The sequence below is a fragment of the Brassica rapa genome, chromosome A03 (assembly GCF_000309985.2).
Source record: "Brassica rapa cultivar Chiifu-401-42 chromosome A03, CAAS_Brap_v3.01, whole genome shotgun sequence".
Classification (NCBI taxonomy): Eukaryota; Viridiplantae; Streptophyta; class Magnoliopsida; order Brassicales; family Brassicaceae; genus Brassica; species Brassica rapa.
Window position 1 is genome coordinate 21,882,487 of NC_024797.2, and position 23,236 is coordinate 21,905,722.

Genomic DNA, 23,236 nt, shown 5'->3' on the forward strand with positions numbered 1-23,236 from the left:
AAAATAACAAAGAAGAAAAGCAAAAATAGTTGTTGAGACGCCAGAAGAAGAATGCATAACCAAAACGGTACGAAGAGAACCTCTCAACAAAGGTAGTTAGGGTTTTGCACGTTACCTTTTGTCATGCAATCTTCGCTTTTCATCATTCCAATTCTATTTTTAATGTATTTATTTTATATCTCATATTCGTATATACATGTATACTTGATCGTCATGCATGTCTTGCACTTTACCTACCAAAGCCACAATTAATCTCTCCTAACAGAGAAAGCAAGAAAATTATCACACATATATAAAAAGTTATTGGTGACGTTATTTTACACGAAAAGCAAAAAACCTTGTATGAATGTAACTAGCTTCTATTTCTCTTCTTCTTTAATTTCTTGCAGTCTCTTGTCTTCTTTTCCTAGCTGTTGCTTTGTCTTGTCAAGTTTCAACATTCACAAGATTTTTGAGGAATATTCTTTCAAGAATCTTGTGTAGTTTCTTGTTGGCTTATATTTTCATGATACTGTAGCTCTATCTTTAGTTTAAAATCATGTGAATGATGCATCTTTTTCTTTTCTAATTATTTATGCCATCTCAAATTTCTCCTTTGTAGACAAACAAAACCATTAAAAATATTGGCACAATACTGTTTGAAGGGATCTTTGCCGTTTTGGGACTTTATATATAGGTGTGATATATTAAAAAAAAATATTTTTTCTTATTTTGTGTAGTAATCATTTTGAGAAATGGAGAGTAATATGCAAAACTTGTTGGAGAAATTAAGGCCTCTTGTGGGTGCAAGAGCTTGGGACTATTGTGTTCTTTGGAGACTAAACGAGGACCAAAGGTTAATTTAGTTCTTCAATGCAATAAAGTTTTAAAGAATCTCTTTCGTCACATTGTTTCCTTTTTGGTTTGGGAGGAGACAGGTTTGTGAAGTGGATGGGATGTTGTTGTGGTGGGACACAGCTCATAGAGGAAGCTGGAACAGAAGAGTTTAGCTTCGGAAGTTGTAGAGATGTAATGTTCCATCATCCTCGAACCAAATCTTGTGAAGTTCTTTCCCATCTTCCTTCTTCCATCCCTCTTGATTCCGGGTATGAACATATATACATGCGGCGCACATAAGACTATATTGTTTGTTTCATATGATATATCTAGAGATGGAAAAAATGGACTTGTGTTATAGGATATATGCGGAGACTCTTCTGACTAACCAGACCGGTTGGTTAACTGAGAGCTCAGAACCAGGTTTTATGCAGGTATTATCCAATTTTCTAGTTTGAAGCATCACCAGTCACATGATTGATCTACAAGAACAAGAACTCTTAAAAAACATCAGTATTTTAAAAATCCAGGAAACAATTTGTACTAGGGTTTTGGTTCCTATACCGGGAGGATTAGTGGAGCTCTTTGCAACCAGACATGTATGTGTAATAAACGTCTCTTGGTTGTGTCAAGTGTTGTATAAGTTTAAAAAAATGCCTTGGTTTGTCATGATGTGTGTAACGTATAGGTCGCTGAAGATCAGAACGTGGTGGACTTTGTAATGGGGCATTGCAACATGTTGATGGATGAAACCGTAACGATCAACATGATGGTAGGGGTTGAGGTCGAGTCCAAGCCGTATGGGATGTTGTTACCTGGTGACATCCATCAAAAGGGTTCATCAAAGGATGAAGAGATGATGAATCTCCCATCCCCATACGATATCTCAGCTGATCAAATCCGTCTCAACTTCTTGCCTCAGATGAATGATTACGAGTCACAACAACACTTGAAGATGAAGAGTGATTATGATCACCATCATCAAACGTTGGGGTATGATCTCCCGGAGAATGGTAACAACATGAACCCTTTTAACACGGTGGCAGAAGAGGGGATGTCAGTGATGGGCGAGGCTAGCTTGCTTGTGAACGAACAGCAAGTTGGTAACGATAAGGAAATGAATGAGAACGCAACTGGTTCGGATTGTAGCGACCAGATTGATGATGAAGATGATCCAAAGTGTAAGAAAAAGACAGGAAAACATACTCAAGCTAAGAACCTGCATGCTGAGAGACGGAGGAGGAAGAAGCTTAACGATAGGCTTTACGCTCTCAGGTCGCTTGTTCCCAGGATAACTAAGGTACATAGAATAACGATAAGGTTTGTTTCTTGTTTTTCTTTCTTGGCTGAAGCAAGTTTTTTGTGGCATGGAAGTTGGATAGGGCATCGATTCTTGGTGACGCTATCAACTACGTTAAGGAGTTGCAGAATGAGGCAAAGGAGCTTCAAGACGAGCTTGAAGATAATTCAGAGACTGAGGATGGATCTAATAGGCAGCAAGGAGGGATGAGCATGAACGGGACAGTGCTCACTGGGTTTCACCAGGGGCTTTCGTGTAACTCGAATCTTCCTGACATGAAACAAGATGTTGATCTTGAGAACTGCAATGATAAAGGACAAGAAATGGAAGTTAGAACATAAACTCTCACCTTTCTATATGTATCGAACTCTCAACACCACATGCTGATGATTTTGGTTTTATGTTTTGGGTGAGGGGTTTCAGCCGCAAGTGGACGTGGCTCACTTAGATGGCAGAGAGTTTTTCGTAAAGGTGATTTGTGAATACAAACCAGGAGGCTTCACAAGGCTAATGGAGGCACTTGATTCTCTTGGACTTGAGGTCACAAATGCTAACACGACTCGTTTCCTCAGCCTTGTCTCCAATGTCTTTAAAGTCGAGGTATGATCTGAAGGAGAAGGACCTGCTTAATGAAGAAAATCAAAATGATTCTTTTTTTTTATTCATTTTACAGAAAAATGATAGCGAGATGGTGCCAGCTGAACATGTGAGAAACTCGTTGCTGGAAATAACCAGGAACACATCTAGAGGATGGCATGATGATCAGATGGCAACTGGTTCCATACAAAACGAAAAGAACGAAGTTGGCTATCAACACTATGATGATCACCACCATCACGGCGGTCATCATCAACTACATGATCATCAGATGAACCAGAGCGCTCACCATCACCACCAACACATCAACCATTACCAAAACCAATAAGGAACATGTTCCCTGAGCTACCAAGATGTGTTTCTTTACATGAGAAAGAAACATTAAAATCTGCGCAAATACACTTCAAAGGTCTTTTTCCATTTCATCAGATAATAAAAAAAGGAATGACAGTTCGAGAGAAATTCCTGTATCCAATACTATAAACATGGACTGTGGTAGATTCACATGGAACACTATAAAAGCAAAATAACTTCATTTGAAATAATCTGTCTGAAGTTAATTATCCATATGACAAAACAAGTGTTGTAGTGTACACCCCTAAAACTTTTAAGCAAACTCCAAAACAGCCAAAAAAAACTTTGTCAATATTGCTGGAGCAGATGGGGTTACAACTCAGGAACATGCAATTCTTGCATAACTCAAAAAAAAACTCTGACCCGCACATTTCAGACATATCTGAGTTCAAAACTTGTAATAATAAAGAAGCCACAAAACCTTCACTTGGTTAATTGGCAATATAATTGGTGTATATCCTTTGAGGCTTGTGTTATTGCTGCTGCTGAAGATGCTTGAATTCATTGCAGTCAGCGCCTACCTCACTCAGCGCTGAGAATAGCTTTGGCGCAATCTTAGCCAACATAAGCTTAAAACCAACCGAATTTGAATTAGCACTGCAGCTTTCATCAATAACCGAGGCATCTTTGCTGAGAGAACCTATTAGATATCCTTTCATGTAGGCGTCACATGCCTTCAAGATGTAATAACCGCGTTTTCTGAAATGATCTTTGATGAGTTCTTCAAAATCCTACAGATTTCAACACAAGTTAAGCAAAGGAAGGTTAGGGAAAAATACAAAAAAAAATCAATGTAATGGAGTAAAAGAAAGAGAAGCAGAGTTCTTCTCCTTACCTTTGGTGGTCTCCGCATAAGATACATCATGGTTTTACAATTTAGAAGAAAGGCATTCTCGTTATACCCCAGTGAGTTTTTCTCTCCTTCTGCAGTTCCTATCTGCTTATCATACCCGGCTTCATTGAAATAAGGCTTTGAATTCAACACTAATCCCTGGAGTGAAACAAGGACTTGAAGGATGCTAGATGATTTGGGATCCCAGACTTCATTTCCTCTGCCTGTCCACGTATTAAGAAGGCTAAGACAGACCTTGCCTTCTTCATACAGATTGGGGTTCAACCTCCAACCACCAGAATGGTAATGTGCCGACTGCAGAACGAAAAGGCAGACAGAACATAATTTTAAAATGGATTCACTTGCGTTGTGTGCAACAAGCAATACTAAAACTAGAAACTCTTACCGGTGGCACACTAGGGTAGTCAGATGGAAGGTGAAAATCAAAAAAGAAGAGACCATCTTGGTATGGTGTTCCATAAGCCCCAGCTATAACCGCCCTTAACAGATCCATTCGATCTTCGTAAACTCGAACAAATATTCCATCTGTTAAAGGTAAATGAATTTCTTTCCAATAAGAAGTTACCAATCATGAAACACTGGTGAATGATTTAACTGCACATCTATACAATCTTACCCGGAAGATTGTTCTGAAGTATTTTCCAGTCTTGATCAACCTTTTTGAACCACCGTCTTTCCTTTGTTTTCTGCAAGTTTGATAAGACACTTTAAGATTCAAACTCAAGTTTCAAATATCAACTGTAACGTGAAGAAACCGTTTTCTACGGGAATCATCTGAAGTGTAAAGTACTTGACCTACCTGCTCATCTGAGCCAAGATAATGGTGGTCCAGAGGATCTTGTGATATATCAAAGCGTTTGAAACTGCAACTATCACTTTCAGAAGGTATTGGCTCTTCAGATTTTTCACCCTCTGATCTTTCCACTGCTTCATTTTCTACAACTGTTCCCTCTAAATCACAGTTATCAGTGGCACTGAAATTTGTAGGACTATGATCATCAAGGAAAGAACCCCTCTCGTGGGAAGAGTTCGTCAATCCATTGTCATCTGTGAGACTAGAACTGGAAGAATCTTCAGCTTTCTGTCCACGTGAAAAGATTCCACTAGCCATTCGAGTCACGAATTCAACTGCAGCTAGTGGGAGAGCTAGGGCACCATTCCTCCCAGAATCATTCTCACCATTGTTTCCTGCATCAGAGTTTTCCTCAAGAAAACTACCCCTTCCAAGATCCTGTAAATCAACGATTCTCATTAATTCGTAGAAAATGATTGTGCAACATAATGTTCTGGGTTTAGGCAAAAAGAACCAGTAACGTTTTCTTTACAAAACAAACCTCTTCAGGAGCACCACCATTGTCGTCGTCTACAGTTTCCCAACTAGCAGCATCACTTGCTTCACTTTCTGCAGCAATTGATTCATCATCGTCCCGACCAACTACATAAATTGCTTGAGGGCCAACCTAGGAGAAACCAAAAGAAAACGAAAAGTAAAATTAATAAATACTTAGCCTTGTTTGCAGGAAAAGTGCCATCAGTTCAAAAAATAGAAGAGTTTATTCTCGCTCAGAGGCAGAGAGTCTCGTAAAAAAAGAACTAATTTGCATATATTATAGACTAATTCTCATAAAAGTGCCATCAGACCATCGAAATAAAACAAAAGAGTTCTAAACTAGAACATCAAGTGTAGTAAAGCACTCAAACATTTGCACATGTTCCGAATCATATAATGAGGAAAAGCCAGACCAGCAAGGGGTTTGTAAGTGAATAGATTATTTGAGGTGGACGTACCGTTGAGACCATTCCATCAGCCCATGTTACTTCAATATCACCATCCTTAAGTCCAGTAATATTTCCAACCCATGAGAGCTCCGGAATGTTCGTATCAACTTCGTTTTCTTCCTTATCATGGACTTTAGCTTCTTGATGATATTCTGCATCTTGGTGCCCATCGTCTTGCTCTGTTGCCTCAGAAGATGCTGGTAAGGCCATGGTAACAGGTGACAGCCGAACAACAACATCCCCATAACAGTAGTCATAATCGGGATGGACCTCTAGCTCATAAACACTTGCAATTTCTTCCTTGTCAAACTCACGAGGCTCTTCTGCCGTTAGACGCGGCTTCAACCATCTCACAGAAGCAGTACGTTCTTTTGCATTGACGCTTTTAACAACCCCAACACGCTTAGGTTCAGTTGTGTTATTATCATCATCATCTGAAGCCTTCTCCACCACATACTGCTCAGGGACAAATTCTTGATCGCCAGGGGTCTCAATCGGAATCAATGTTGTTGCTTCCCGTCTACATTCAACTGTACCATCCTGCCAGGCTACATCAACAAGCGTTCTGCTGTTAACTATCAACAGAGCTCGTTCAAAGCTTTCCTCTTTTTTCTTTACCCTTTTGTCCTTTCTGATAACGAGTTTGCGTATCTTCTTACGATGGAGAGGCCAAGGTTCATGCGCAGGCTCCTTAGAAGTAGAAGAAACAGTAGTTTCTTTTGGCAAAGCTTCAGCAGTAATGCCAACAGGCTCACTTTTTTCTTCGCTTAGTTCATCTTCTAAATCGGATTTATTCTGTTCCCGGTCTGCCCTTTTTGCTTGAGAATCATAAAGTCGTAATTTAGAAACATGCTTGTGCAAGGGAATCGTAGCAGACTGATTCACCGATGGAAGAAGGCCCCAGTCACCAACTTGCCAGTTAGCATGAGTGAAAGATGACAACAACGTCAAGTTACTTGGACTCTGCTCCTCAGGTGGGGAGACAGCAGAATCTGGCCCAAAGCCAGCTGAAGCAATCCAGTAGACAAAAATAGATCCAGCGGTGACTTTAGTCACAGTACCTTCTAAGCGATTGGGCTTCCACAATCCAGACAACCAACGGGAACTCTTGAAAACCGACGAGGAGGTTGCTTTGACACGCTGGCCCGGGTAATAAGGAAAGTTTGCGTCTTCTTCAAGGTTACTCTGGGAAACAGGTTTGAGTTGAAGAGGCTCAGCACGTAGGACTCTACACATGGATCCATCATCGAACAACACAGTCACATTGTCCAACACATCATCGATCCTACCTAGCCAGGGGCCGTGAACCACGTAATCACCAACACAAAAATCCCTGACGCGTTTCAATTCTTTTGTTGAGATGTCTTTGTGGGTAGAACCATCCAGAGCCAGTAAATCTACCGACATGTCTACATCCACTACTACTCCCACCTGCCCAGTTGGGTCAGAAGATGAAGCAACATAGTCTCCGTGTAAGAAACCACGATCTACAACTGTTACATTGTTAACATCCTGAACTGGCTCGGTGTCGTCCATCCACAGAACACGAATCTGATCACCCTCAAGAGTACCACATTTGTAGTTTTTCTCTCCACGACCAACATTTTCCTCGTTGGCCTTTTTCCCTTCCTCTTCAGCCCCATCATCATCATTATCATCGTCCTCATCATCACCACCATAATTTTCCTCATCGCTAATATCACTTTCAGAGTCAGAATCACCAGCAACTTCGCTCACAACCCCAATACTACCTGTCTTGTTGTTTCTCACAATATCGTGTCTATAAATGTTGGGATGCTCGTTGCTTCCTGAATCATCAGCCTTATCTATACGACTTGGATCATCACATATAGGCTCACTTTCCAATGAACCATCAAGTGGCAAGTCAACCCCAGGGTCATCTTGCTCATGCTCCATCTGAAACAAAAAAGTGCCTATATGATGAGAGTCTTCAACAATCCAAAGTAATAGCAAAAAAAAAAAAAAAAAAGTCAAAACGAAAACAAAATGATTTATTAAACGAAGCTAAATAGCTAAAGCATGTCCATAGAACATTCCGATGATTCATAACAGAATCATCCCACCTTCAACAGAACATTTCGATGATTCGTTAAGCTACGAAACTACAAATAGCTAATAAAGATTTTACGAGGAAAATAATCACATTTAGCTCGCCGATGAAATGTTCGATAGATTCAAACAGATGACGAATCGATAGAGAAGCGAGTACCAAGTTCGGAAAGCAAAGAGGAGGAGATTTCAATTCTATTCTCGTTCGATCTTATGTGCAATAATGTTCGATCTTCCTCTGGGGATGGATTGTTTCTCTCAAGCTCGGAGCGGCGTCAAGGAAGGATATATTCGTCACTAATGTATCTTCACGTCTTTCTCTCTTCCTTTTTTCTTGACATTCCACCCGCATTACCGATGATCCAAACTATTCAATCTGGGCCCTTGGATTTTTGCTTACCTTGTCGCCCGGTTCACGCTTCCTATCCAAACCAAACCGATTTTAAATTCGAATTGTTTACCTAACCGGGGAAGTATTCATCTACAAGACTACAACCTACCATTTCTTTTGAAATCATATGTTAAAAAAAAATGTATGTATTTTCAAAATTACAGCAATGTATTCCATTATTTTAAGATATAATTATCATAAACCAAAACATTTGAAAAAAAAAATCAAAAGAAATTGTAATTGTAACCGGAATATCCAAAATTTTCTAATCAGTTTATACAAACATGACAATATACAAACGATTAAGGGTCTTGGCTAGTAGATTTTTTTTAATGATAGGGTATGAAACTAATATATTTGTTATTAACTACTTAAAGAATGATTATGACTTGGTGATTAGGCAGAGTTCAGATCATTATAATAAGGCAGAGTGAAAGACCAATTCCAACAAAAAAATATATGAATATATACAAACCAAAATAGTCAACTTTCTTTTGGTTTCGAACCGAATATAAAGAGTCGAAACATTCTTATGGCCTAAAATATTAAATTGAACCTAAAGAAAGGTATCAATGAAAGTAACCAAACACACAATTTCGAATGTTTAATAATGTAAGAAGCGGGTGAAAGCATAAACAATAGACGTGACACAAGCCATACGACAAGCTTTCATTATCTTAAATACCATCTTCATTGATGCTTTTAAAAACAATCCTAAAATCTCTCTCGGCTTACATTCTCATGAATCTATCAACTACTTCCTCTCAGGGAACTTGGCTTCGTAGTCTGACATCACAAAAGAGGAAGAAGATTCGTTAGTAGAGAATTAAACCGAACAGCTTGAAAATGTTACAAGTCATGTACTACCCATGTAAGTCGCTGTAATCATCTTTCCAGCAAACCATCTACCATGGAGAGCACGTTACACTCCCATTGCTGCTTGCGCATTTTCAAATGGCAAGTAGACAAAAAACCTATGCTGTTTCTGTTTCGAGCAATCAAATGTTACTTTAGTAATGCTCTTTTGGAGGATGAAAAATACTAAAAGTTCACTCACTTGTCAACAAAGATATGGTTCAGTTCTCCAAATTTGGAGCATTCGTCTTTAACATCTTCTTTGATATGCTCGTCAAAGTCAAACTCAGGTTCAGTCTGCGAAACATATACATGTGTAAAGAAGAATTAGCTTCAGGTACAAAGTATTAAGAGACGAGAGAATGTTCAGCAGATCGCCAACCTCTGTAGAGGGATCAAACATGTTTTTAAGCAGTAGACATTCGCTGGGGGCACCAACAGGGTCGACCACAGCTGGAATACCGACAACAGCGGAAAACCCCCTTTTACGAGAGGAGCCACCAATGGAGATAGCACTGCAGCGAGGCTGCAGAGAAGACGGGTTTATTAAGTTGATTATATACCAAATCCTACGTGATTGCAGTGCCTATATCTATTATTTGAAACAGATCACTTCAGTTCTACCTATATACCGATGAGATATGTTCTCTTTTGGAGGATAAGTTAGCAAGCTTAAGAAAACTACTTACAAGGACCTGTCCATCATCATCATCCAGATCACCGTTGTTCTGTTACAGCTGACACCTAATGAAACGTGATACTAAATCATCAACAGACATAACATATGGTGTAATATACATATTTAGAAGCCTTTGGCTTTGATGGGCTCTGGTTCAAAATTGTTTGGCTGCTCTAAATATCCGGGAAAAAATTCAACATGCAGGTTGTCATGGTTCATTTTCCTTAGTAGACAAAATAATGTACCATCACTAAGCAGAAAGAACATGAATGTTTGTTTCTTACAAAGGATGCTTGTTTTTTAGAGTCTAGAAAATACTTAACACAGCTACAGCTCTCTACAGCCTTACGGGTTAATATAAATAAATATTTCAAAATAAGATCAACCAATACCTTGATTGCACGACCTGCAATCTCCAACTGCCCGTTCAGATTCAGTGCATTCCTTGCATCCTCCAGGCGAGCAAACTGCAAGGTATTTAAAAGACAAGATCTCTGTTAATCAAAAAGCACATCAGTAAGAATTCAAGACTGACATTAACTCAACCTACCTGAATAAAACCAAATCCTTTGCAATGGCCAGTCTTTTAATATACAGAAAAACATAAAATAAGTAATACATATAAAATATTTATTCTGCACAAGACGTGAATCTTACTTAAGTATGTATTTTTTAAATAATTTTAAAATCTTAAACATTTTTTAAATCTCAGGCTAAAACAAAATAACGAAATGAGAATAAACTCAAAAATCAATATTTATATCGAGCAATAACCAAAATGAGAAAAAACGACACAAAATTAAGAAAAATATTGAAGATAGATAGGATTGACACGTGAACGTAAACTTCTCATAACCATAATTAAATTTTAAATTGCTAAATCATGATATAACACCGAGCTGACATAGTTTCATTGTAACCAAATAGTAGGCTTGAGATTCTTCGGCGTAAACGTTAGGTTCTTATGCGATAAGTGATATTTTGACCTAAAATATTTTTTAAAATGTGAACAGTTCATCAGTAAACAAATTAGGTAATTAACAAAAAAAATTTAAAAAATTTGTTTAAGGGCCAAAAATATTAATTCGATCAAGAATATAAATTTTACTCTTTCATACAATATTTTTTTAAATAATTTTCATATACATTCACCTTGCGCAAAACGCATATCTTATCTCATATAAATAATTTTCTTTTAGGTATCTAGCAAACTTGCAAAACCTGATATGTGCGTTTTAAGTTATTAGTAATGTATTTGATGTATTAATAACTAAACTATGTCAAAATTGGACGAAACGTTTTTTGTTAGTGTGAGGATATATATGTATCCCATTAAAACAAATGTAGTATATAAGATAACCTATTCTTATGTGGTATTTTACAACTTTTGTCACCGAATTTATAACTAATCTTAAGATCTTCAGTAATGATGTTTTTGTAAATTAACAAGGCATCAAACAATACATTTATATGCATATACATTGTTTTCGGTTTAAGTGGGCCACCGGTATTATTGCATTCAGCAAAATCGAATTAAAACGTAATGAACCTGTCATTAATAGACATATATATACCTATCAGATCTAATCCAAAGTATTATTTTGTTTGGATACCTAAATCATATGGTGTTGATTACGTTAGTCTAATAGAGCCGATTCAAAAGTTTTTCATGTTTTGTTGACCAAAGCAAACAGATTTTGTACATCTTAAGATAAACCAAGAACAATTTACAATACTAGACTAGTCTTATTTTTCATCTTAACATAAACAAAACTTTCAGTCCGGTTTATCATACATGATACATGTCGAATATATAAACTTATTATTCTAAAACTGTCCTAAAGAAAATTCATTGGATACATAAATTGAAACTAATAATTCGCATTAACAAATAGTGTTCTCAGTCTTGCGTATAAAAGGAGGTGGACCAAATTAATTATAAGAGATCATTAGGATAGTTTGGAATAATACTATTAACCGGTTAGAATCGAGCCCTATGTAGTTTTCAAATTTTTAGCTCATGTAGACATTTATAGAGGCCTTCAAATAAGTGCTTTTTATTTAGTGTAGATAATCAACTCTTGCTATTTTTATTTTATTTTTTAACAATGTACACAAAATTTACATGTTAGGATGATATCACATTTAAATATTGGTTGTGATTTCATCGCTATCTTTTAAAACTCGTCTTAAACTTTTTTTTTATCATATACATATTTTTGAATACATCTAATAATATTGTGATCATTTATTTTATTTAAAGTACAATCTTGTTATTCACATTTGTATTTATTTAATTCTCTTATTATTATTTATTATAAATAGATCCACAAATCTGAGACAAACATTTTAACATTTAGATATTTATTGGTAAAAAGATAGTATAAAAATTTGGTTGGATATTAGCGAGCACCCTTGCAATTAGCAACGCAGTTACAAAATCCCTTTTCTTCGGAACAACTACCACTAGCATCAGCTCCATGTTGCTTCTTGCAATCAGCCAAACAGAGTGCTGGAGCACAATACGGCAATTTTTTACTAATTGGAATTTTATATGGACACTGTTTTTTCGCATCTGCCATCATTCCTGTAATATATAAAAAATCTGAAATTTTAATTGGGAGATAATATATATAAATTTTCTGAATTATAAAACTTATTTATCAACAAAAACTGCTTAATGAACTATTATTTTAAGAATTATAAGCAAAAAGAGAAACAGATTTTGCTAGTAAATAAAAAACGAGCATATGATTAGGTCAAAGTATATATTTTTTCTGTTTTGTGAACAAATATTTTTAGGAATTGTGTGTATATTAATAAAAGCATATAATTTTTTTATCTTTTAAGAGAAATTAATGTTTATATTGGAAAAGCATAACATATCACCTATAAAATATATAAATCTCAAAATATCTCATAAATTTATATAGAGACTATAGTTCATCCCTAATATGAAAATGTTGGTTAACATATTTGTATGTGCAGGACAAAATGTACATAAATAGATGATAAAACAATGCAAATATTTAAAATTGTTTAATCATAGTTGTTCTTCATCGTATTAACCCTATACATTAAAAAAATAAAAATAAACAAATATAAAAACAAAATTCTTAAGTACTTCAGGTATGATCCTTTTAATTTTAACACACAAAATGTTTGAATCAGTTTTCTGTATTTTGTTGCCTTCTGGAAATTTATGAATTTTACACAAAAGAGATAATTTAATGTTATATTATATAGTAAACAAAAACTCTTATATGGGTTCACAATATATTAAAAGTAATAAAGATCTAAGTATTATATTCAATTTCCTATATAATGTATTTTTTCAATATATTAAGATGTAAATACAAACCTAGGGAGAGAATAATGAAGACGATTAAGAACGTAGATAAGAGTTGAACGGATTTCCTCATCTTGGATTATAGAAATGGATTGATAGTGAGTTAAAAATGTAGGAAAGAGATGAATTATTGTATTTGTTACAACATACAAAGTATTCGTACATATATACATAACAAAAATCTAATTTAAGAAACTCACGTTAATATGTTCCGATTTAAACGAATCTAATTTAGAAAAATCCAAGTTTTTCTCATATAATATGTGAAAAAGCTTTAGACTCGTTCATTTTCCAATAAGCAAATAAAAGGGTACGTGTCATATGCGTGTAAATGATAGGCATGGATTTTACTCACTTTTAGCCATGGTTTATAAGTGTTTTAATAACTAATTACTACTATAAAGAGTCTATTTAGGGTATTTAAAGGTTCAGAGACAATTTGGAGAAAATTGGTGATTTTGGTGTCTTTTGGAGCCTTTTGAATGCAGAGCTGCACAGACGCGTCAGATGTTTATCTTTGGATGGAGACCTTCCCACCGTTCGATTGAGCCCATATTTTTAAACAAGATAGATCTTTGAGTTAGCTTTGCAATACCGCCAGTTTGAGGTTAATCAGCATCCTGTAGCCGAGGTCATTCCCGTTTTACTGAAGAGTGGTCAGTCTGCCTCGCGAGAGGAAGTTGTCGAGAAGATACAGAACTGTCGATCGATGAAACATCATTGGTGTCGATCGACGGTGATCCCAGAATATGGACTGAGCATATTTTATGACCGTTGAAGCCCAAAAGCAACCACAAATTACCAGAATATCCTTGGACAACCTAAAATCCTATTTATGTGTTTTCTAAGCCATTGTTAACCGCTAAGCTTTATTTTATTCATTGTTTTCTCTTAGTGAGGAGAGAATGGAGTAACTCCTCCAGAGTCCTCCTGGAACTCCATTGGTTTTGGTTTTTATATTTATTCTAATGCAATTTTATTTATTCTTTCTATGATTAATGTGACAAACTTCTTGCTTGAATAGATCCACCTGTTAGGTTTAGGGTTTAGATATGTTATGAGGGATTAGTCCCAACTATAGATTGTTAAGTTGTGATATTCATCTTTAGGATTCTCATTAATGTCTGTTTCTAGATTAGCTACCTAGAACGTACCCTAAGAGTTGTAGACATAAGCGATAGCTTGCATCTCACCCTGAATCCATCCTTATTGAGCTAAGATTGCTAGAGTAAGGTGATAGTTGATCTAGGAAGCTTAGTGAGTACATTCAACCCGCACGTTAAAACTTGACCAAACGCATCGATCGATATTTCAATCGAATAATCAGTCGACGGTTCAACAAGTGTATCGATCGATATTCTTATAGAATCATCGATCAACACTTATAGTGGGTCAATAGACAAACCTAGAAAGCGAGAGCCTAATGGTTTGTTTATAAGTGTTGAATTCTATAATATCATGCATACAACTTGTTAGACATCTGTAGGATTATAATCATGATTTCCTGATAGAGACCCTAAGTCTAGCAAACCATCCTTCCACCAAAACTCCAATCAAATCAATCGAGCAATTGTCTTGCTCACAAACTTGCAACTTTACATTTAATCATTAAATCAACCTAGCTTAATCCATCTTATTAGATTTATTTGGTTCTCTAGCTCCCTACGAATTCGATCCCTAAGTAATACAGCTCGACCTCTTATTTGAGAGAGTATAAATCACTCCTTAGGGTAATTTAAGTGATATCAGTAAATAATTTTGATGTTCTCAAATTTTTTAGTTTATACATTAAAATAGAGAATAGTGAAAACTGTGCAATCTTCAAATAATTTAATTGAATTCAGTTTTAGATTTAGATAGAAAGAGTAATTTTTAGACTGAATGGGAACAGCGGAATAAGCGGATAATGTTATGCAGTCCCGTTTAAGTATTGTTTTATAAGCTGCAGAATATTAGCGGTTAAACAAAAGAACGGTGAATGATAAAATGTGAATGGTAACAAAAAGAAATATGGTTTGGAACCAATAGTAAAAAGGTAAATATTTGTATTTTATATTATGCATTATATATATAAATTGGATTTCTTAAATAAAAATTTAGTTTTTATATAAATGAAAATTAGAGTTACTTTATTTTAGACCTAATTACTTATATTTAATAAATTAGCGAAAATGAAATGAAGAAAAAAAGTTTGATATGAAAAAGAGTTCTTTTACGTGTCTAGCAAACTTGCAAAACCTGATATGTGCGTTTTAAGTTATTAACTAGAGGTTGACCCGTGCGTCTGCACGGGTATTTATTTTATGTTCTTATATATTCTAATTTCTTGTAATGTTATCAACTTGTTTTTTTGTGTTCATGCTGTAGATTAATATGTTACTTAGTTTTGACATTTGTGTATCATGTTCAATACGTTTAGCTTCCAAAATATTAGAAATTTTGTTTTCACGTTCTTCAAACTTTTTTTTCAATTTATTTTGATATATTAAACAAAAAAATGTAAATATTAGAGATCTAGATATACTTTTAAGTTTTATTAAATTACATTCCAAATATTTTTATTGAAATATATATATAAAGTTCATATCTGATCTATTTGATTTTTTAAATAAATACATGTCTAGAGTCTGACCTGCGCGCCGACGCGGCTATTTATTTTAACTTGTAAAATCATTGTTACCTTATAATATATTGGTAATTACTGCATTTTATTTACTGTGATCGAACAATATTAGATTATTGTTTGATTATTATTGTATTGAATGTATTAGTATCACAAATAAATGATTACAAATACATTCAAGTATAATTTTTTTTTTCTGCTAATTTTATATTGTGCTCAAACCCTAATATTTAAAAAGGTAATTTTCTCAATATCATTTTTTTTTTAAGTTTTTATCACCAAAATGTCTTCAAAGAAGAAAAAGATTAAAAGACATTTGAGAGAATATTGTTCAAAGGAGGTAAAAAAAGACTCTTCAGTGGTTTTTAATATATAAATATAAATTAATATAGGAAATTTCTCTATTTTACATGTTAAAATTAGTAAAAACTAAAACAGGCAATTATAGAAAAACTAAAACGGGCTATTATTGGAAATTTCTCTATTTTAAATGTTAAAATTAGTAATTATATCTATATTATAAATGGACAACTTATTTTTTGACAAAAATATATGTTCAATATTAATTAAACATTAAAAAGCAGTCATATTGATTTTATATATTAATATGTGTATTAAATGTTTTTTAATTCGTATAAAACAGCTAGTAATACAAAATTTTATTCGAAATTTTTCGTTTATGTCGAATTTATGTTACTCACATACAAAATTATAATACTTTTTCAGTTTAGTTATTGTAAATTATAAAAATGGATTATTTATTTGTACCTGAAGATTTTTTAAATTAAAAAAAATTGGAATGATATTTAGGAGTAATCACACATAGGACATGATCTATATATTTGGAATATAATAATGGCAATGTAGTTTATTTAGATGATAATAATGTATTAATCGTGTTTTAGATTTACATGGCAATATAGTTTTAATAATAGAGAAATATATGGCAAGATAATAAATACGTTTTTGATTTATAAGGCAATGTAGTTAATTAAAGCAAAATATATGTTAGAGAATCACATTTTGGATTTGCATGGCCTGATAATAAATATTATTTGTGTATGTGTTATATTTAATTAGATAATCTTTAATTAAAAAGAGTGGCATGGAATGTAAATATTGAGTAAAACTTAGGGTTAAGTACAGAATGTACTTCTGTTTTAATAGACTAGATGTATTTGATGTATAAATAACTAAACTAACCTATGTCAAAAATTGGACAAAACGTTTTTTGTTAGTGTGAGGAAATATATATATATATATATATATGTATCCCATTAAAACAAATGTACTATATAAATATAAGATAACCCTATTCTTATGAGGTATTTTACAACTTTTGTCACTGAATTTATAACTAATCTTAAGATCTTCAGTAATGATGTTTTTGTAAATTAACAAGGCATCAAACATTACATTAATATGCATATACATTGTTTTCGGTTTAAGTGGGCCACCAGTATTATTGCATTCAGCAAACTCGAATTAAAACTTAATGAACCTGTCATTAATAAACATATATATATTCCTTATATATTAATTGAGAAACATTACAACATCGTTTTCTAGTCACGTGTCACCATGAAAACGAAATTCACAATTCTTAGAGAAATTGGTTGGTCTATCTTAATTTATAATAAATTTTTATTAAACTAACTATTAAATTGATAAATAGTATACAAAAGAATATTCTCTCACTTTTCTTAAATAAAAGCTACAGAATTACCTAATATGATTAACGTAATGTGAAAATCAATGATTATGAATAATAAATATTTGATAAATAACTTTTGTATCTTAGCTCTTTTTGTTTAATTTTATATCATTAAAAGATATTAAACAACCACATTAATCATTTTTTTAATTTTTAAAACGACTATAAATTACTAAATGTGTCACAATAAAGTTTTGTGAAAGTTAATAACAAGATACAAATGACCATAAATCGTAAGAATATGAAGTGTCATTTAGTAGACATTCATATTACATATTAATATAGTTTAAAATTAAATTATATAACATAGAAAAATACTTAAAATATGGTTATTTCTAAATTTGTATTGAAAAAGTATTGAAACCTTAACATATTAATTTTGAAATTTGCATTCAAAACATGACACATTAGAAATTTTGTGTTATCATGTGAGTATGAATTCTCAATAATAAATATTTATATTAAAATATACTATATATCTATCTCCATATCATTGAAATTTAGTTATATACCATATAAAATAAATAAAATGATTGTTTTAATGAATTTACCAAAACATTATCGTAAATAAACAAGATATATTGTTTTAATTTATGTCTTTACTCTAATTTAATTATATACATAATACATAAATGAATACAAATAAATAATAATAGATAAAAGTTAGTTTTATATATAACATTCGCCCCGCACAATTGCGCGGATCTTAAACTAGTATATATATATATATATATATATCAGATCTAATCCAAACTATTATTTCGTTTGGATACCTAAATCATATTGTGTTGATTACGTAAAGTCTAATAGAGCCGATTCAAAAGTTTTTCATGTTTTGTTTACCAAAGCAAGCAGATTTTGTACATCTTAGGATAAACCAAGAACAATTTACGATATTAAACTAGTCTTATTTTTAAACTTAACATAAACAAAACTTTCAGTCCGGTTTATCATACATGATACATGTCGAATATATAAACTATTAATCTAAAACTGTCCTAAAGAAAAGTCATTGGATGCATAAATTGAAACTAATAATTCGCATTAACAAATAGTGTTCTCAGAATTGCGTAGGTGAACCAAATTAATTATAAGAGATCATTATGATGGTTTGGAATAATACTATTAACCGGTTAGAGTCGAGCCCTACGTAGTTTTCAAATTTTAGCTCATGTAGACATTTACAGAGGCCTTCAAATAAGTGCCTTTTATTTAGTGTAGTTAATCTAGTCTTGCTATTTTTATTTTATATCTTTACAATGTACACAAAATTGACATGTTAGGTGATGATGATATATCATTTAAATATTAGTTGTGATTTCATCGCTATCTTTTAAAACTCGTCTTAAACTTTTTTGATCATATACATATTTTTGGATACATCTAATAATATTGTGATCATTTATTTTATTTAAAGTACAATCTTGTTATTCACATTTGTATGTATTAAATTCTCTTATTATTATTTATTATAAATAGATCCACAAATCTGAGACAAACATTTTAACATTTAGATATTTATTGGTAAAAAGATAGTATAAAACTTTGGCTGGATATTATTATATTCACAACACTTAGCGAGAACCCTTGCAATTAGCAACGCAATTACAAAATCCCTTTTCTTCGGAACAACTACCACTAGCATCAGCTCCATGTTGCTTCTTACAATCAGCCAAACAGTGTGTTGCAGCACAATACGAGAATTTTTTATTAATTGGAATTTTATATGGACACTGTTTTTTCGCATCTGCCATCATTCCTGTAATATAAAAAAAAATCTAAAATTTTAGTTGGGAGATAATATATAAAAATTTCAGAATTATAAAACTTATTTATCAACAAAAACTGCTTAATGAACTATTATTTTTAGCATTATAAGCAAAAAGAGAAACATATTTTGCTAGTAAATAAAAAACGAGCATATGATTAGGTCAAAGTATATATTTTTAAGGATTGCGTGTATATTAATAAAAATATATTTTTTTTTATCTTTTAAGAGAAATTAATGTTTATATTGGAAAAGCATAACATATCACCTATAAAATATATAAATCTCAAAATATCTCATAAATTTATATAAGGACTATAGTTCATCCCTACTATGAAAATGTTGGTTAGCATATTTGTATGTGCAGGACAAAATGTACATAAATAGATGATAAAACAATGAAAATATTTAAAATTGTTTAATCATAGTTGTTCTTCATCGTATATTAACCCTATACATTAAAAAAATAAAAATAAACAAATATAAAAACCAAAATCTTAAGCACTTCAGGTATGATCCTTTTAATTTTAACACACAAAATGTTTGAATCAGTTTTCTATATTTTGTTGCCTTCTCGAACACAAAAGAGATAATTTAATGCTATATTTTATATAGCAAAAAAAACTTTTATATGGGTTCACAATATATTAAAAGTAATAAAGATCTAAGTATTATATTCAATTTCCTATAAAATGAATTTATGCAATATATTAAGATGTAAATACAAACCTAGTGAGAGAATAATGAAGATGATTAAGAATGTAGACAAGATTTGAACGGATTTCCTCATCTTGGATTATAGAAATGGATTGATAGTGAGTTAAAAGTTTAGGAAAGAGATGAATTATTCTATTTGTTACATCATACAAAGTATTCTTACATATATACATAACAAAAATCTAATTTTAGAAACTCACGTTAATATGTTCCGATTTAAACGAATCTAATTTAGAAAAATCCAAGTTTTTCTCATATAATATGTGTAAAAGCTTTAGACTCGTTCATTTTCCAATAAGCAAATAAAAGGATTTATTTCCTATGCGCATAAATAATTTTGATGTTCTCAAAAAGTTATTGTTATTTCAGAATTATGAATTTATTTAAATAAATGTCAATAAAGTTACTTTTTAAAATATTACTATTTAAATGTACAGTTTATTAGGTGGATGGCTCACACATAACAAAATTATTAAAATATATCAAAAAAATAGTAAGTATTTGATTAATTTTTTAGTTTATACTCCTCATGCAGTAGAATATATTACAAGTACTGCATCACAATCTGACGCACATGTCGAACTACTCTTCGACTAGCTTCTATTGAGGACTTGGCTTCCTTTATGTGTAGTCTTCTTGACCATGAGCCTTTCTCCATCCGCACCGAGTGCACTTTGCACTCATTGCTATTGTCTTGGAGTGATTTCATTATCATCCTCATGAAGATCATCTCGCATCACTTCCTGGCGCACTTTGATCTCATTCCACTCTGTACCATAATCAACTCCGTGTCCTGGCTCCAGATTTGATGCTTCTTGACCTTCCTCAAGATCACTCTTGGCTAAGACTACCTCTTCAACCCTCTTGAGTTTAATGAACATCTTGTTCACCTTCTTGGCCATGTTTCTGCTTTTCTCACGAGCAAAACACATCACCTTCTTGTGTCCAACCTTCCCATAGAACCAACAACACATCCGATGTTGCTTCTTGTTTGGCCTGACACAGTTGATGATGCACTGATCAGTCTCCTTCCTTGTACCAGATGCACAATCATGTTTCAGAAACTCTTGTCTGACATTCATGTTGCTGTAGTGATGTATTGTCTTCGACTTGTTACTCACATCTACGTGTTGTAGACCTTCCTGTTGTACTCTTTGTCGTACGTCCCGGCGTACTTTTGGACGAACTTCTTTAGCTTCACTTTTTGATGTGCTTCCTCGCACGAAGTGTGACAACCCCTTCTGATGTACGCCAGTACTCTGAGCTCCTCGGTATCCCAGTCCCCATTTTGTCTTAGTTGGTTGTCCCATCGAAAGTGTCTTATCCAAATCATTGGTTCCACTATTGAGCATCCTGACCCGCTTGTGATTCTCAGCCAAATCATCTTCCAGCATCCTTGCTCTCTCTCATTCACCAATAGATCCTTCCCTGAGCTTGCTAACTTCCTGCTCAAGAGACTCATTCTTCTCTTTATTTACAGTCGCAAGTTCTTCAAGCACTTCTTCAAGCAAATTGGTTTGCTTCTGAGCCACATTCTCCTATCTCAAATTCTGATCCTTGAGCTGAAACCATTTGTTGAGCATCACGTGATAATCCTCAGAGTCTGTATCAATATCTGAATCCGAGGATTCACTGAATTCCTCCTTGCGTACACCAAATGCAACAAGGTTCTTCAATACCTTTCCATCTTCTACATACTCTGAATCATCTAACGACTGCAATGGAACGCCTTTTTCTTTCTTTGAGTTTGGACATTCACGCCGAGTGTGTCTAACACCTCTACACTCAGAACACTTAAGTTCTCTTTGTTGTGCTACATGACAGTCAGCCCTTATATGACCAACTCCTTCATACTCGTAGCACTTAAGACATTTTCTTCTTCTACCATTGCTATGATCACCTCCAGCGACAATAGTGATTCCTCCAACCAGAGGGATTCATCATCTTACCAATATTCCTAGTCAACATCCCCATGGCATCTTCAAGATTCAGAGATGTGTCACCTTCTTTGTCAGCAACAAGCGATATACTCCTTGATGCACCACCTGACGCAGAGATCGAGCTACTGTATGTCTCCATCTCTTCTGCTTTCAGCATATCCACAAGTTTGTCACTTGAGCTCATCTGTGTTTGTGGTCATATTCAAGACCACCTTATGACCTCCAAACTTTGTTGGAAGACATCGTAGTAACTTCTTTACCAGCTGCTTCTCATTGTACTTCTTTCCAAGTACACATGCTTCATGCGCCATGACACTGAGTTTGGCAGTGAAGTTAGCCACAAATCATTATCAGACCACCTGAGATTCTCAAATTGTGACCTAAGATGATCCAGACGTGTCCTCTTGACACTATTATCTCCTTCAAACGAATTCAGCAGGATCTCCCATGCCTCTTAAACTGAAGTACTCCTTTGAATCAGCTGCAATTGTTCTGTTTCAACGGCTCCAAAAATTACCGACAACACATTTGCATTAAATTTTGATGCATTGCACTCTGCCTCTGACCAATCCTCTTTTGGCTTTGGCTTCTTCTCATCTCATATGTCCACACTTCATTGATTTCTCAAATCAACTGCTTCATGCGAGCCTTCCAATGACCATACTGGTCCGCATTCAGCATGATCTCGCCTTCTGCATAGAAATAATCGTGTCCATCTCCACCTTAAGGATCACACCGGTAATTTAGGTGACATGCTCTGATACCAATTGTAAATGCAGATGCAAACACAATTAAGGTAAAACAGAAGATAAAACAAGAGACAAATTACACAAACAAACACCAATACTTTATTAGAAATTATCTTGTACACTCTATTACAAGATCTGCTTAATCAGCTTTACATAGTCTGATATATCCTGACAACTGCTACTGAAAGATTCCTAAGCTACCCGCTTATGTCTCTCTTCCGTAAAGTACTTCAGCTACTGCTTCAACACGACCCCAGAACACTTCCAAGAGCTTACCTCTCTCTCTCTCTCTCTCTCTCTCTCTCTCTCTCTCTCTCTCTCTCTCTCTCTCTCTCTCTCTCTCTCTCTCTCTCTCTCTCTCTATAAGATCAGTGAATGTGTCTTTGTCTCTCTACAAACGATCCATATCTATCTTATAGTTATTCTCCATGTTCCCAAAACCCTAGTCTCCAAGGCAACATGGATATGAACATCTTCCATAACATTAAGTGCAACTTTCTTTTTCTTGAAATGCACTTATTCCTCTTCCGTTAAGTTATAAACTTGTTTCTCAAGTTTATTCTTCTTTCCTTATCTCCAAGATACTCTCTTGTTTTCCAAGTCAACACGACTCCAACTCAGCATCTTGACTCCACATGGTCTTTACCACTCAACACGACGTCTGTCTTAGCAACTACGTCAT

General features: G+C 33.9%; 3 protein-coding genes across 6 annotated transcripts; 1 reads left to right on the forward strand and 2 right to left on the reverse strand.

Annotated features, from left to right (window-relative positions):
* The first annotated feature begins 257 nt into the window (after positions 1 to 257).
* Positions 258 to 3,413, forward strand: LOC103860494 (transcription factor ABORTED MICROSPORES). 2 transcript variants are annotated; one of them, XM_009138096.3, is made up of 9 exons: positions 258 to 348; positions 720 to 835; positions 918 to 1,085; positions 1,178 to 1,250; positions 1,347 to 1,415; positions 1,505 to 2,116; positions 2,191 to 2,445; positions 2,540 to 2,716; positions 2,790 to 3,413. In XM_009138096.3, the coding sequence occupies exons 2-9, from the start codon at positions 735 to 737 to the stop codon at positions 3,039 to 3,041; spliced, it is 1,707 nt and encodes a 568-aa protein (XP_009136344.1). In that variant the 5' UTR covers positions 258 to 348; positions 720 to 734; the 3' UTR covers positions 3,042 to 3,413. The 2 variants fall into 2 exon arrangements, with proteins under 2 accessions (XP_009136344.1, XP_009136343.1); XM_009138095.3 differs by lacking the exon at positions 258 to 348 and having other exon boundaries at positions 375 to 835.
* On the reverse strand, positions 3,232 to 22,746 carry LOC103860493 (probable ubiquitin-conjugating enzyme E2 23). 3 transcript variants are annotated; one of them, XM_033287607.1, is made up of 11 exons: positions 19,878 to 22,746; positions 13,056 to 19,139; positions 7,864 to 12,281; positions 7,571 to 7,616; positions 5,709 to 7,540; positions 5,255 to 5,380; positions 4,720 to 5,151; positions 4,537 to 4,606; positions 4,306 to 4,445; positions 3,903 to 4,214; positions 3,232 to 3,798 (listed from the first exon to the last, which is right to left on the reverse strand). In XM_033287607.1, exons 4-11 carry the CDS (start codon positions 7,614 to 7,616, stop codon positions 3,541 to 3,543), a joined length of 3,216 nt encoding a protein of 1,071 aa, XP_033143498.1. In that variant the 5' UTR covers positions 7,864 to 12,281; positions 13,056 to 19,139; positions 19,878 to 22,746; the 3' UTR covers positions 3,232 to 3,540. The 3 variants fall into 3 exon arrangements, with proteins under 3 accessions (XP_033143498.1, XP_009136342.1, XP_009136341.1); XM_009138094.3 differs by having other exon boundaries at positions 5,709 to 7,616; positions 19,878 to 22,745; XM_009138093.3 differs by having other exon boundaries at positions 5,709 to 7,616; positions 7,930 to 12,281; positions 19,878 to 22,737.
* LOC108870492 (RNA-binding protein 39-like) lies at positions 8,915 to 12,176 on the reverse strand. Its single transcript, XM_033287376.1, has 6 exons — positions 12,108 to 12,176; positions 10,087 to 10,161; positions 9,398 to 9,541; positions 9,218 to 9,312; positions 9,063 to 9,145; positions 8,915 to 8,946 (listed from the first exon to the last, which is right to left on the reverse strand). The coding sequence occupies exons 1-6, from the start codon at positions 12,174 to 12,176 to the stop codon at positions 8,915 to 8,917; spliced, it is 498 nt and encodes a 165-aa protein (XP_033143267.1).
* Positions 22,747 to 23,236: the final 490 nt, after the last annotated feature.